General features: G+C 42.1%; 2 protein-coding genes across 2 annotated transcripts in view; both read right to left on the bottom strand.

The window, feature by feature from the left end:
• Window positions 1–4,562, bottom strand: part of LOC122786307 (engulfment and cell motility protein 1) — a 45,202-nt gene extending 40,640 nt beyond the window's left edge. The window contains exons 1-5 of the mRNA XM_044052509.1: window positions 4,542–4,562; window positions 2,985–3,035; window positions 2,437–2,559; window positions 1,817–1,945; window positions 429–533 (exon numbers count right to left, since the gene is read on the bottom strand). Coding sequence (XP_043908444.1) covers window positions 429–533; window positions 1,817–1,945; window positions 2,437–2,559; window positions 2,985–3,032 — 405 coding nt within the window. The 5' untranslated portion in view covers window positions 3,033–3,035; window positions 4,542–4,562. The remainder of the gene's footprint in view (window positions 1–428; window positions 534–1,816; window positions 1,946–2,436; window positions 2,560–2,984; window positions 3,036–4,541) is intronic.
• Window positions 4,563–6,671: 2,109 nt separating this feature from the next.
• Window positions 6,672–13,987, bottom strand: eva1bb (eva-1 homolog Bb (C. elegans)). The gene is made up of 3 exons (XM_044052512.1): window positions 13,150–13,987; window positions 7,821–7,973; window positions 6,672–7,346 (listed from the first exon to the last, which is right to left on the bottom strand). Exons 2-3 carry the CDS (start codon window positions 7,885–7,887, stop codon window positions 6,916–6,918), a joined length of 498 nt encoding a protein of 165 aa, XP_043908447.1. The 5' UTR covers window positions 7,888–7,973; window positions 13,150–13,987; the 3' UTR covers window positions 6,672–6,915.
• Window positions 13,988–14,480: the final 493 nt, after the last annotated feature.

Below are 14,480 nucleotides of genomic sequence, written 5' to 3'. Positions count from 1 at the left end.
CCACGTAACATCTCATTCCTCACGTTCAAGTCCAGGAACAGGAGTTACACACCAACACGGTGAGTGAGCACACATTCTTTTTTTTTAGTTTGGAGAGCTAGATAGTTGCCATAAAGCTGCTCCAAGTGATGTTCTCATCGCCATGGAGCCCACAAATATACTACAGGTGAACAAGTCAAAAAACAGGTGAACGAGCTGGAGAGGAGAAGGTGTTGGTATGAAATGACTGAGCGAGTGAGTGAGTGAGTGAGCGAGCGAGTGAGTGAGTGAGCGAGCGAGTGAGTGAGTGAGTGAGCGAGTGAGTGAGTGAGTGAGTGAGTGAGTGAGTGAGTGAGTGAGTGAGTGAGCGAGCGAGCGAGCGAGCGAGCGTGTGTGTGTGTGTGTGTGTGTGTGTCCAACCACATATGAAAATGCATGTGCGTGCTTACTCTGATGTAGGCGTCCTGGTGATGTCTGGCAAAGTACAACATGTTATCCAGAGCCAACATGCCTGGAGGAATCTGGGTAAAATCCACAGCTGGATTCACGTGGTTCTGAGAGACACAGAGGGGGAGACGTATATTTAAACACACACCAGTTTTCAGCCAGATTAAAGGATTAAAAGGTTAATTTCGGGGCGCAGACAAGTCTGTTCAAGTCAATTTTCAAAAGGTGGCTAAATGGAAAAAAGATGTTTGCTGCCTGGGAGATTTAAAACATTCAAGAAGCTTTCAATATGCCTGTGCAACAGAGTCAGAGAGAAAGAGAAGTGAGCATCATTTATAATTGAGACCAAAGTTTCAAAACCCATTCACTTTGCAATAACAAGCCGCCTGCTTCACTCCACACACAGAACACATAGCACTGTCTATCACACTGTATTCCTCCTCCAGCTGACGAATGATTAAAAGCACAGATACACACACACACACACACACACACATGCAAACACATCACTGGAGTGTGTCTCAAGTTTGAAAGGTGAGACGGGACTTTGAAAAAGGAAAAGTGACAGGAAGAGATGAAAAGGAAATTAGATGATAAAAAAGGAAAGGACACAAGAGATCTGGCTCTTCACGTTTGTATTCTCCCTGACAGGAAACTGCCTTAGACACAGGCACATCCTAAAAATAAACCACATTTTCATTTTGACCCTTTCGTACTCCGGCAGGTACAACAGTTGGTACTTAAAGAACTCAAAAAGGCACAAAATGACTCAGGAGTGACAAGATCTATGTGAAGAATGGAGAATTATGGCTCGTGTGTGTACACAGTCGGGATGTGTGTCTTCCAAGTCTAGCGTGGAAAGCAGGCTAAGGATTTTGGGGTCAGTTTTCTCGACACTGGTGAACAAAAGGCCTTATCTTTACCAAACACACTGCAGTGGGAGTGTAGACGGGAACAGCTCTGAAACAACTCAGGGCTTTCACAAATCCAGTGTAGCTCTAATGCCCACTGCATGCTGCTCAGCCTAACACACACACACACACACACTGCACACAAACAGCAAATGTAAGAAACCTGAAGCACAAACCTGTGATAAAATGAGTTAAAGACACATACAGTCAACACAAAGAAGGAAAATCATGGCTCATTCTCTCCTGGCAAGCCCAGACAACATGAACACACACTTTAGTCTGCAGATATTAAACTAAAGGACAATGTGTCCAATTAACACCTGTCCGCTGTGGACCAATGGGCTCGCACTGTTCATTTCTGATCACAGTCTCGAGTCTCGAGTCTCACGTGTGGTTTGGCTGCAATAGCGTGAGCTACAAAGCAGACTTCTTGTTGCCTTCTCAAAAAAAACAAAAAAACAACAGACACAAAAACTTACGATGAAGCCGAGCTTCTTGTAGTCGCGCGTGTACATGGACTTGCGTTTCTCGATGCTCCCGCTGCTGTTGGGCTCACACTCCACGTCGAAGGCGATTCTCCGCAGCTCAAAGATGATGTCCCGCTGAGCCTGCACATGCACAGAGGAATATTAAAACTTGACTACTTGTCTTTTCTTCTCTTTTCATTCACCACGTTATCATTTAAGAATTCATGGGCCTCATCTGCGTTGTCTGGGGTCTTGCATTGCCTGAGGCTCTCTGGCCAGCAGCCATGTCTTTTCACTGTTTATATTACTTGGGCAAAGCTACAATAACTTTTTTTTTTTTGAAAATCTGGCCGGATCTGGCCCAAACTCCCCATAAGCTGTTGAATAAAAGATTAATGGTTGTTTACTTGTGGCAGCTGTAGCATGCTCAGCGCTCCTGGTGGGGATTCCTGATACCTTGTTTTTCTTTTTTCCTGAATAGGCTTTTTTCTTTTTTGGAACTAGTTCTCCATATAACTGAAGACTATACATTTACTGGTGTATCGTTTATTATTCTGCATTATTATTATTAACTTCTTTTTCCTATATTTCATGTATCACCAACTCTCTCTTTGAGTGTCTCCTGTCCCCACCTGGTCCTGAGGATCCATCTTTGTCATCATGCGGTCCTCCAGTAGGTTGAAGGTGAGCACCTGCAGCACATACAGCTGGTGGGCCATCTCATCGTTGATGGGTGTCGGGCTCCGGATCACGTTCTACATGGTTTGAGGGAGAAAAAAAAAAAGATGAGGGAGAAGAAGGAGGAGTGTAAGACAGCGGTGTTTGAGGTGGAGAAGAGAGGATGGGTTTTGAAGTGAGTAAGGCCAGACATGGATTTTGGAGGAAGACAGCAAAATGATAGCAAGGGAGAATAAGGGGATTTGGGAGGGAATGACGAGGATTAGAATGACGAACAGGAGAAAGAGAGAGAAATTAGATTTAACACAAGTCAGAGAATGAACAAGGGAAAAGACAGGGACTACAGTAGATAATAACCAGGGAGGTGAGACAGTGGCAGAAGTGGCAGTTTTTTCCTCTCTGGTGTCTCTCTGGATATCACACTGGTGCAGACACAGAGAGACAAGGACAAACACAGAGAGGGAGTGAGAAACACTGGAGGGAAGAGCATGACTGGACTTACACTGAGAATGATGGAGCGCAGCTGTTTCTGGGCCAGAATATGGGCCATCTCCTATAGAAGAGGGGGAGAAGAGGAAGAAGAAGATGAGAAACTATACATCACCAATAAGTTTTGTTTGGCTCTTTATGTGAAGAAAAGGAAAACGGGCAAAAACAAGACATAAGGTTGCCACACTGCTCAGTGTGCAGGAACAGAACCCCAAATGATAAGGAAGCATCCCAAAGGAAAAATTAATCTTAAAAAGGGGATACTAAATGCACTAAACTAAAGTCATCTACAGTGCAAACTAGAAGATGCGCTAATTGAGGGTGCACTTACTGTCAGGGGACAATCTAGGATGTCCACAGTGTGCTCATCAAACTACCATATCGTGTGCAGTGAGGAAACAAAGTCAGAGACAGAAAGGGTGAGTGAGAGAGTGAATGAGAAAACTGTCTGTCAGCCATGGAGTCTTTGAAGGTGGTGGATGTGTATGTAATGTGTCTGTGTATAAAAGCATGACGTCATGAACAGGTGTTGTATAAAAAAATGCCTCTCTGCAGCAATAAAATAGGTTTCTATAAACTTATTTCACCAAGCAGTGCTCACTTTAACCCTCAGTGCTAATGCAGGTGTAGCCTTGGTAAATCGCAGCGGGAACAATACACAACTCCTCGTATGGACATCCTGGGGTGTGTGTTTATAGGTCACATCGTCAGGCTTTACAAAATGCATTTTATTGTCTTCTTATGCGTTGGCGACGCAAGGTTATGATTCATTTTTACAGGAGTAGCCATAATTGTGAAGTCACAACAGAGACTGATTTTCTTTTCTTTTTGTACATAAAACGAGCCAGATTTTGAGTACTTTTTGCTCAGATGTGTTTATATAGTTGGTGAAAATGAAAAAAAACCAAAACAATCTTTTTCATCAGATTGCCTATAGCCTGTGCTGGAAAATAAGCATATAAGACCGCACATTCTTATCACCTCTGGATATACGTTTTAACATAGTAATGGAAAAAGGGGTTCTAAGGGAACATGCTGTTCAAATTGTATCCCACCAACTTTATGAATCAAACGTGAGCACTCTGCGTCTGGCATATGTATGCATGGCATGTCTATAGCTTTGTATGCAGCAAAGGAGGGAAAACTGTGGGTTAGCATCATTCATTATTAATGTCAATGCACATCTCTGGACCCCACAGTGCTGAGGCAAGGGATCATGTGATCAGCTACAGGGCATGTGACAACGCTGAGGAAGCTAGAGAGACGGACACAGAGAATGGAACAAAAAAAAAATACAACAGATGAGTGGAGAAATGAGGGCATGGCTGAGCTACAGCCTCACTTCTGCAGAGAGGAGAGGAAAGAAATGAGGTGTGTTTGTCAGTGATTCACTATCAGATACTGCACTACTCTGCAAATCTATTAAGAGCAATGGTGTGTCTCACACATTCAAATACACACACTGGGTACACTGTTACAGAACAAAAGGCTGATGGTAATGTGGTGCATAGTTAACTCCGTTATGAGATTATTCAAATGTTGCACTCAGCTCAGTGTGAAAATGCCTCACCTGTCTCTTCTCCTCAGGAGCTTTGAGTCATAGGATAGTATGTCGACAATCAGACTCTTGTTACAACCAGGGCTTGAACCCCAGTCTTCAAGGTCCAAAGGCAATGCACTAACCACTACACCAACTGTTCAGCTTTACCTTGACAGAGTATGTCGTGTAAAATCACCCAAAAAAGTCACAGTATAGTATGTTGTCCAAAATCAGTCAAAAAAGTCATAGTATAGTATGTCGTCCAAAATCAGTCAAAAAAGTCATAGTATAGTATGTCGTCCAAAATAAGTAAAAAAAGTCATAGTTTAGTATGTCGTCCAAAATCAGTCAAAACGCTATAGTATAGTATGTCGGGCCCAAAAATCGGGTCAAAAAGTCATCATAGTATAGTATGTCAGTCCAAAATCGGTCAAAAAGTCATCATAGTATAGTATGTCAGTCCAAAAATTGGTCAAAAGTCATAGGATAGTATGTCGTCCAAAATCGGTCAAAAAAGTCATAGTATAGTCAGTCAGTCATCATCTACCGCTTTATCCTCCACCAGAGGGTCGCGGGGGGTGCTGTGCCAATCTCAGCTACATCGGGCGGGGTACACCCTGGACAGTTCGCCAGTCCATCGCAGGGCCACACAGCTGGAGACAAACAACCATTCACTCTCACACTCACTCCTATGGTCAATTTAGAGTGTCCAATTTACCTAATCCCCTAATTTACCTAATTACCTAATTTTGGACTGTGGTAGGAAGCCGGAGAACCCTGAGAGAACTCATGCACACACGGGGAGAACATGCAAACTCCATGCAGAAAGGCCACACGGTGTTGTAGTGGTTAGCACTCTCGCCTTGCAGCGAGAAGACGAGCCCTGGTTGGAACAAAGTATAGCATATCTTCCAAAATCGGTCAGAAAAGTCATAGTATAGCATGTTACCATCCACAGGGACTTTAACACCTTTACACTGACAACACTGCAAAAATCAGCCACATATTCTTACTTTTATTATCTTGTAATACTGATAATGAGAAAATAATCCGTGTGCCCTAAAACGAGGAAAAAACGACTTTGAGAAAGTTGAACTCATCATAAGCAAAGAAACGCTGTTATAAAAGAAATGCTTAGTCTTCCTTTACTTGATTAAGATGACTTTAAAAATTTATACCTCAGACTTTCTTATTTGCACACACCAATCTGTGATAAAGGATTAATGTCTTTATTAACATTTTAATACACACACAAACCATTGTTTTAGCTTGTTACTGGTAATGACATCTTAAAGTAAGCTGTGATATCATATTAACACAAAGTTAGGTATTTTCTCTTAAAATTAGATTTTTTTTCTAGTGCAAAACTTGCTCGACAAGATTATTTTGTCATATGTGAAATTTTCGTCATGGGAATTGAAGGAATTCATGTTTTGCAGGGATTAATGAACAAGGGCTTGTGAAATTAGAAAAACTAAATAATACATTTTCCAAAAGGTTTGTAATAAAGTAATTGTTTTTATTTGGGATGACCCGATCTTATATATTGAATATAAGTGAAGTTAGCAAGCACAAAACAAGCTAATCTGTGTGTTTTTAATAATGCGTGGCTTTCAAATGACAAATATAAGAAAGAGACAGAGTCGACTGAGGATGTTGAATAAGATAATTCATCACACATTCCACACATTTTTGTACAATGCCTGTGACAGGGCTAGGGCATCGCAGTAAGAGCCTCATTACTGGGCCCTGTAGTCACTTCAGGGGCCTACTGTTGTGAAGTCTGGTAAAATACTGTGGAAAATGCATGTAAAGTTTTGAAAATGAATTGGTGAAAATGTGTGGGAACATTGTAAATTGTTGGAAATTCAGTGCAACATAAAACTGTCACATTCTTACGGCTGGAGAAAATGACTTTAGTATATTCTGCTACATTGTTAATCTACTTTATCTTTACCATGTAAATAATAACACTTATTAAACACTTTTTAAATGTATGGATATGGAGCAAGTATTGCCTCACAGCAAGAAGGTTAATGGTTCGGGACCTTGCATGCTGTCCCTGTGTGAGAGTGGATTTTCTCCAGTTTCCTCTCACACTTTCATCTGTGTGTGTTTGCCCTGCGATGGACTGGCGACCTGTCCGGGGTGTCCCCCAACTTTTGTCCTATGTCAGCTGGGATTGGTGACCCTCATGTGGAGGATAAAGTGGGCGACAATGAAAGGAGCAAAACGAGTCATAGAAGAAGAGTCATATTCTCCTTGTCACAGGCTGATTATTTCTCCTCATGGTCCCAATGCTTAAATTCTATCTCTCTTTATCATGAACCCTTTTGTTTTCCACGGTGAAAATATGTGTATCATGATCTTTGCAGTCTGTGAAGTGTCTTAGACAAAGTGTCTGTTAGTGGTAATGCACTCGTCCGATCGTCCCCGTCCCCATGACCAGGATGTCCGGCTGCCCGTTCCTCCAAATCTCCCTGACGATTCGTTCCCTCTCCTCCAGACGCCTGGCCTTCTCCAGCTCCTCAGCGGAGGCGAACACGTTCACACTCCTCAGAGTTCCATTAGACGGGCTGCTGCGGTCGCTCAGGGACGCCACTGTCACTTTGGGGATGTCTGCCTCCTCGCAGTCTTCCTCTGCGATGCTCTCCTCCTCCTCATCCTCCTCCTCCTCTGCACTGGACTCCTTCAGCTGTCTCCTCTCGGGGGAGGGTGGGGCTTTGATGCGGCGCCGGGTCCTGCAGGTGAGGGCGGCCACCATGAGGCAGAGCGCCATGAGGAGGCCGAAACAGACGCCCATCATGAAGTAGAGGGCGAAGCTCTCTGGGTTGGCTGTGAGGGCAGAGGAACACAATCAGCAACACTGCCGGCGAGCAGAGGTTTGGTTAGGTACACTCATTTAACCGCTCAGTAAAACAGATAACTACTCAGGCATGTAGACATAGTCAAGACAACCTGCTGAAGATCAAACCAAGCTGATTTAAGCATGCTTCTTGGTATCAGACAGGCTGCTCTGAGTATTTGAGAAACTGCTGATCTACTGATTTTCCTGCAAAATCATCTCTAGAGTTTGGACCAAACTGGGAGAAAATGTCTTGTTGGTGCCAGAGATCAGAGGAGAGTGAAAATGATAGAAAGGCAACAGTAACTCAAATAACCACTCATTACAACCAATAAGACCATCTCTGAATGTATGTGTGTGATGGGCTACAGCAGCAGAAGAGCATCTGGAGCACTTAATTACGTGTCCTGTGTACCTGATAAAGTAAATCAATCACAGGCTGGAAAAGCACACTGAGCTTTTACCTTTGATGTGAGCGTAGGTCGCCATGCTGTTACTGAGCAGCTCCATGTCTCTCTTCACAGGCTCCATCCTGGTTCACAGTGGGTTCAGATCTCTAACATGTCCGGGACTGTTCACTCTCTGGACTCCTGCAGCAGCTGCAGCAGCAGCACGTCCTGTCATGAAACGACACAAGCACAGAGTTCACATGTGCAGCTGAATTTGATATATTTGAATGAGTTTTATTTTTAATAAAACCCAGTGGAACGGTTCCCCCAAAGCTCCCCTGTCATTGCTATGATTTAAACGCAGCCTATAGGTCAGCGCAGAGGGACAATATGTTCCTCGTAAGTGTTTTACAGTCCAGCCTGTGGCGACAACAGCAGCGTGAGGCCCCCTCTCTCTCTGTCTGATAGGGATGTTTACATTCATGACATCAGAGCCTGAGCTGGTTCTTTTCCTGTCTCAGGGACATGGGGGTTTTCTTTTTCCCACAGAAAACTGTTGCTCTACCTTTGACTTGTGTTTCCACTGCTAATTAATGAAAAAAAAGTCAAGAATTAAAGGGGTAGTTCACAGAAAATTATCAAAAAAGTACACACACTCACTTGTTGTCTACTGCTTTATCGTCCATATGAGGGTCACACGGTGCTGGAGCCCTGGACAGGTCACCAGTCCATCACAGGGAAAAGTCTACTCTTTCTATAAATGTGCTATTATGTCCATAGCAGTTGTGACATCACCCATTAGAATCTCAACTCCTGCAATTTGAATGGTGGCATACTGAGTTTTTGCAGCTGGATCTACTGGACCAGAGGTTTATCAAACTTTTTGTACCAAGTATCACCTGAGAAAATATTGCTCTCTTGAGGTAACACTATCGCCAACGTTAAAATACAGTGGTGTAAATAAGTCGAGCTAAGTCAAAGTCACGTTCCCGTTGTTTGTGTAACCCTGAATCTTGGCATGTGGGTGATACACAGGTTGCAGTTACATAACATAACTATTATATTTAATCGCCTATAAGAAGATATAATAAACTTAATTTGTAGTCATGTGCAATTGAAAAGGGGCAACATGAATTAATATAAATACAAAACGATATATACTGTAACCAAAGTTACATATGTTTAATTTTCCACTCTGATCACATACCCTGGTATATAAAGTAGAACATTTTTCTGATTCTCCTTTAAGTATCACCACAGGAAGCTTGCGTACCACTGGTGGTACACGTACTGCACTTTGACAACCAAAGTACCGGACATTAGCAACTGTTAAATACACTGGTGTCTACTCATATGTGCCATACTTTACTATTACTATTTTGCTCTAAATGGGACCAAAATTGACAGTTGAAAGTTGATTGTAAACGATATAATAATATTGACTGACAGTATAAATAAACTGGGAAGTAGAAGCTCATTTTCTCATAGACTTCCATTCAAACTGAGTTCTTTTTGCGGTCACCTGGTGGCTATTCAGTATATTCTTACTTCTGAGTTGGCTTCAGCCGGCAAACCGGAAGACTTTGCCACTTTTGTATATGCAATCTATGGCTGTGACTGAAGTACAGACCATTTATCATATGACTTAACGAGTGCACTCACAAGAAGGCAGGGGAGCAGCTGCAAAAAATTCAAACTAATTGTGAGACGGAGCAGAAAAGAAAAACAAATGAACTCGCAGGAAAACGTCTGTCAAGTTGAACTGACCGTGACGTTCCACAGCTACACTTTATGGTCTGTATTGTATACCAGCCGACCTACATCCATTTCATGTTCTGTCACAGTGACAAACCCAACATGGTGACCAAGTGTCCGCCATTGTCATTTAGCCTGTTAGCATGCTAATGTTTGTCAACTTTTGTCAACTCAGTTTAATTACACTGAACAGTCGTGTTCGGTTGATGTTGATGATTTTGTTTCTTTTCCTTATCTTTGAGCACCATTTATATTTGGAAAAAACACCCCAAGGATTTAGTTGTTGATTTACAAGTGACTGCGAACTCCGATATAACCTGAATATGCTAAAGTTGATGGTTATTTTCAGGTAGTGGGTCATTAACCAAAACACTCCATGTAAAGTTGTTATAGACTATTCTCATGAATATAAATTTAAACAAAAACAAAATAAATAGTTAAGATTGCTCCTGTTGGAATCATTAATGTCGACTCTGTACAGTATTTAAAGTTGGGGGAAGGCAACATATCCTTGGTGTTTTCAAACAAAAATAAATCTGCATTCAGCTGCCAAATGATTTTCAGCTTTCATCTGAAGTCCACAGATCAGGTTAACTGGACATGTGCGAGTTGAAGATGACAGGAAGCAGATTTATAAGACTGTAAATGACCTTTTTCGGCCTTTCCAGCCTAAAACACAGCAACTTTCCTGCGTCATCACAGTTATGAACTGTCTGCACTTCAAAGCACCCCCCAAAAAAGTCCAAAAGAGAGATGGACAATAAAGTTAATGAAAAATAAGCAGGAGCTCAAGGACACAGCGCTTTGATCACAACATGTAAGTTAACAATCTGGAGATGAAACTCCCCTCATAATCCAGCCAACTGCAGCTTTAATGACAAAAAAATGGACCTCATGACTTCATAGTACGTTTTCCATGCAGCACAAACACACAAACTAGTGACTTGTAAAGCAGTTGTTTTCGGTGTAACTGAATCATTAGAATCAGTTGATTAAAAAGGTTTGTTTACAGAATCGTTCAGTACTTCCTGCACGACTGGAGCACCGGAGTCACGGAACTGAAATACGACTCAACATGGTTGTGATGGCTCACGATTGCCCGGCTTCCAGCAGTGCTAAATACACCAGACTCCTCTGTTAAATATTGAGATTGTACTCATTTCCTTTGCTAAATGTTGATGGAGAATGAATGGAGATTAATGTCATGTTTTCAGGATTTTTAAGTCTTTTTAACTGATCTACACTTAGGCATTGTTTGGTTTGATTCTTGTGTCGTACGCGTTCATGACTCTTCCAGTGACGACACATTCTGACCAATCAGTGACCGGCAGTCTGGCGATGTCACATTTTAGTACTGGCTCAGTGTGTTTGGAACCTCGTCAGAGAAGGTACTAAAAAAAAACCCCCCACCATGTACCAGTTACTATCACTGAATAAAAAACGTCATTAGGCGGCCTTTACGAACCAGAAATGATGTTTTTCACAGTTCTGAAATTCTGCTGTTGAAATAATTCTAACCATGCAAACATATAATGTTTTTGTAATAAGCTTCTGCCTCAAACATGTATTCAGTCTGGGCCTCTAAACCCTGGTAAATGTTACCTGTTAACATTTATGTTACTGGTCCTTTAATGGAGCAGGAGTTTGACCCTAAAGTTGTGGGGATTTTTTCTTCTAAATCCTTGTCACAGATGGTCCCACAGTTACAGTAAAGCTGGATGTAAACACGATGACTGATATTTCCCACCCCCTCACATTCCCTGTCATTACAACAACAACGTGCATGGGAGCTCAGTGTTTTCTTTCTACTACTTTCTCTCTGGGGGAAAAAAGCCAAACCATGATCTGCTCCGGCCGCTGCCACCGGGGGCCCCCGAGTGTTTCTCTCCCACCCTGATCTTTATCCTGGTGACTCTTGGCAGACCCTGAACGCTCTTAACGGGCTTATCTTTAAAGGCACTGGCTGGTCGTCACGGTGGGGGCTGAGTCAGGACCCACTGACTCATGGGAAGAAGCATGACTCCATCTGCACTCTCAATTTGCTGCCTCCAGACCTTAACAGCATAAGTGGGCAATTTAGTTTTCAGTGCAGCTCATGTAAAGCCAAACAATGTTTGTTTTAATTAAAGACTTGGCTTTTACGTCCAGTAGCGCTTCCATGCCGTGTTTATCAAACATGTAGCCTTCGCCGCGCTGTGGATTAACACCTTGTCATCAAGTCATTCCTCTCTGTAATTTGCTGGCTTAAAGGAGTAGTTTCACATTTTGGGAAGTGTTTGCTCTCCTCACCTACTGTAGCACCTTCTCGGCTCAACGATTAACAAGAGATATCACCGCACTTTGTGGATTTATGTGCCAAAATAAGTGCTGCCATATTTATTGTATTTTTATTTTAAACAACGATATGAATACAAAAACATTTGATGTAGTTTGATTTCTTTTGGACATGAAATCAGTAAGTATTTAAGTGATTTTGTGACGCACTGACACAGTCAGCCCCAGCTTGTCACTGTCACTGGAAACTAACCTAGGACTTGGACACCTGCTGTCACTGAAAGCATGGCTGCCAGGGGGGAAACAAGGAAAAAAAACATTCTTATACATAACAACAAGCTCACCTATTAAATTATATTTAATTATATTATAAATTAACACAGCACACAGGAGCTACTGAGCCTCTGCTGCCTCCATTTCTTAGTTGAATTGTGTTCCTGTGTTGCCATGAGCTAAAAAATGTTGATTTTCTCTATGGGATTTAGTGCAGGAGAGTGAGCAGTTTACAAACGTCAGTTTCCAGTCAGAAAACTCTAGGATTATTTTCAGTGAGGGCAAGTTTCTGGGTCTGGTTCTCAGTGATGAAATCAGCACCTCATATAACCACACCTCAAGAAACTTTTCACATCGACGCTCACTTTTTCTGTTTTCCAGACAAAAAAACAGCACCACACATACTCTATCTATGCAGAGCGGCACAGATTTATTCCCAGTCTGTGGTAAAGTTCACCCTGTGCTGGACACACATCACAAGAAACAGAGGGAGACAAATGTCCATTTTACGCGGCCGCTGTCTTCGGAGCAGACAGATTTAACACCTAACATTTCCAGACAAGTCCAATAACTCGTTACTCCACACATGCAAAGCCCCGCAGCCCGGACTGTTTATGTGACCCCGTAAAAGCACATTCCCCCTTCAACCCTGGGCACATTTCCTGCTTAGATAATCCCATTTTAGTCAAGAAAATGAAATCTGACACCTCTGAAACCAGGACATTATTTTAAACAAGGCACCGCGGCTTCCATCAAGAAGCTGCTGTCAGGGATGCAATGGTGCAGCTTCTGTAGCAGAAAGATGGTAAACGTTTTTTTTCTTCTTTGAAATGATAAAAAAAATATTAAAGATTTTTGTGTGGAAAGCGGCAACTGCAACTTTAATGGACTGCGGTGTTATAAAAAAACATGCTGCAAGTTCTAATAAAGCAGTTTACTGCCTGAAAGCAGAGTTAACTGCAGTACATGTGGTAAAATCCACACAAATTTAAAATACTTTAAAAGTCTGGGATTGTGTAAAATTCACAGAGTAATGTCTCCATGTTAATGTGCACGAAAATCAGAATTGACATGACAATAAAAAAGTCAGAACGTCACTCACCTTGATCCTGGATGTGACAAAGTTCCAAACACAACCACAAAGAGCTCAGACACTTGTGTGTCTGACAACATGTGGATAAGATCCTGTGTGTCAGACGGAGGCAGCAGGAGGTGACTGTTGCTGCTGGAGCAGACGAGGAGCAGCACACTGTGATCCACTCCCTCTCATCCTCCAGAGGGAGGAGGAGGACCAGACACAAACAGTCCACAAGAGTTTCCTTTTCCTCCGAGATAAAATTAAACTCCAAAATAAAAGCCCTGATTAACAGAAGAAAACAAAAAACACGTTATCCCTCACTTTCATAGAAATCTCACTTTACTGGACTTTCTTTTTCCTGCTCCTGATGATGTCTGACCAGAGGGAGGTGATCTGACTCTGCTGGTCACACCACACAGAGGTCTGTTCTCTGTTTAAAGCCAAGTGGGTGGAACAGGAAATAGCAAGTTGGCTGCCACTGGCAGCGGTGCTGCGGGGGCTCATGGATTAATTGGGCTCTTTGTATTTTAATCTCAGCATCGAGGGGGGAAGAGCTGGGCAGTAAAAGTTTGTGTCTCCAGAGTTTATTAAACAAACAGTGGAGCAGAGCGGCAGGTGCTGTTGTTCCCGGTGTACTTAAAGCTGTAGTGTGTAACTTTTCATGATGAATGGACGTCTGTTAGTAAAGTGAGACGGCAACAGACTTCAGGTGAAGGAATGATCCTCAGTTACCTGAGAGAGGTAGAGAGAGACTGAAATTAAAAGAGAACTGAGAGAGAACGACTGGAATATAGACCTACAGTGGTTCAAGCAGTGTTTTGGCCACAGAAGTTACACACTGGCAGTGTTGTAATGTAACCAAGTACAAATACTTCACATATACTGTATATGAGTACTTTATTTTGTTATTTATATTTCTAGTAACGTGTACTATTACTCCCTCTAACTATCTTTGTTACTCGTTACTACCAAATAAAATCAGAAGAAGAGTTGGTATAATTTGGTGTGTATTTATAAGAGCTTTTCTAGTCTTGTTGAGCTGCGTTCCACTACAACATGGGGTTAAGTGTTTTGCTCAAGGACACATGTAGACTAGCAGAGCCAGGAATTGAACCGACAAACTTCCAGTTGAAAGACAACACGCCCTACCACTGAGCCACCATGACTCAATCCCTACTACTCACTATTTTAATACTTTCACTTCTAAAACTTCACTACATTTTATATCAGAAAATAACTTTTGATACTTAAGTACAGTAAATGAGTAATATTATAAAAAGTTACTTCTACTTCTACCAAAGTCACTTTCTGATAACATATTTGTACTTTTACTCAAGTATCCCTTTAAGGCACAC

This window comes from Solea senegalensis, linkage group LG20 (assembly GCF_019176455.1).
Source record: "Solea senegalensis isolate Sse05_10M linkage group LG20, IFAPA_SoseM_1, whole genome shotgun sequence".
Classification (NCBI taxonomy): Eukaryota; Metazoa; Chordata; class Actinopteri; order Pleuronectiformes; family Soleidae; genus Solea; species Solea senegalensis.
This window is presented reverse-complemented; position numbering and strand designations above follow the sequence as displayed.

Coding starts and splice junctions, on each gene's coding strand:
- eva1bb (XM_044052512.1), bottom strand. CDS start 7,887: ATGGAGCCTGTGAAGAGAGACATGGAGCTGCTCAGTAACAGCATGGCG. Junction 7,347..7,820: donor GACCTACGCTCACATCAAAG/GTAAAAGCTCAG, acceptor CTGCCCTCACAG/CCAACCCAGAGAGCTTCGCC.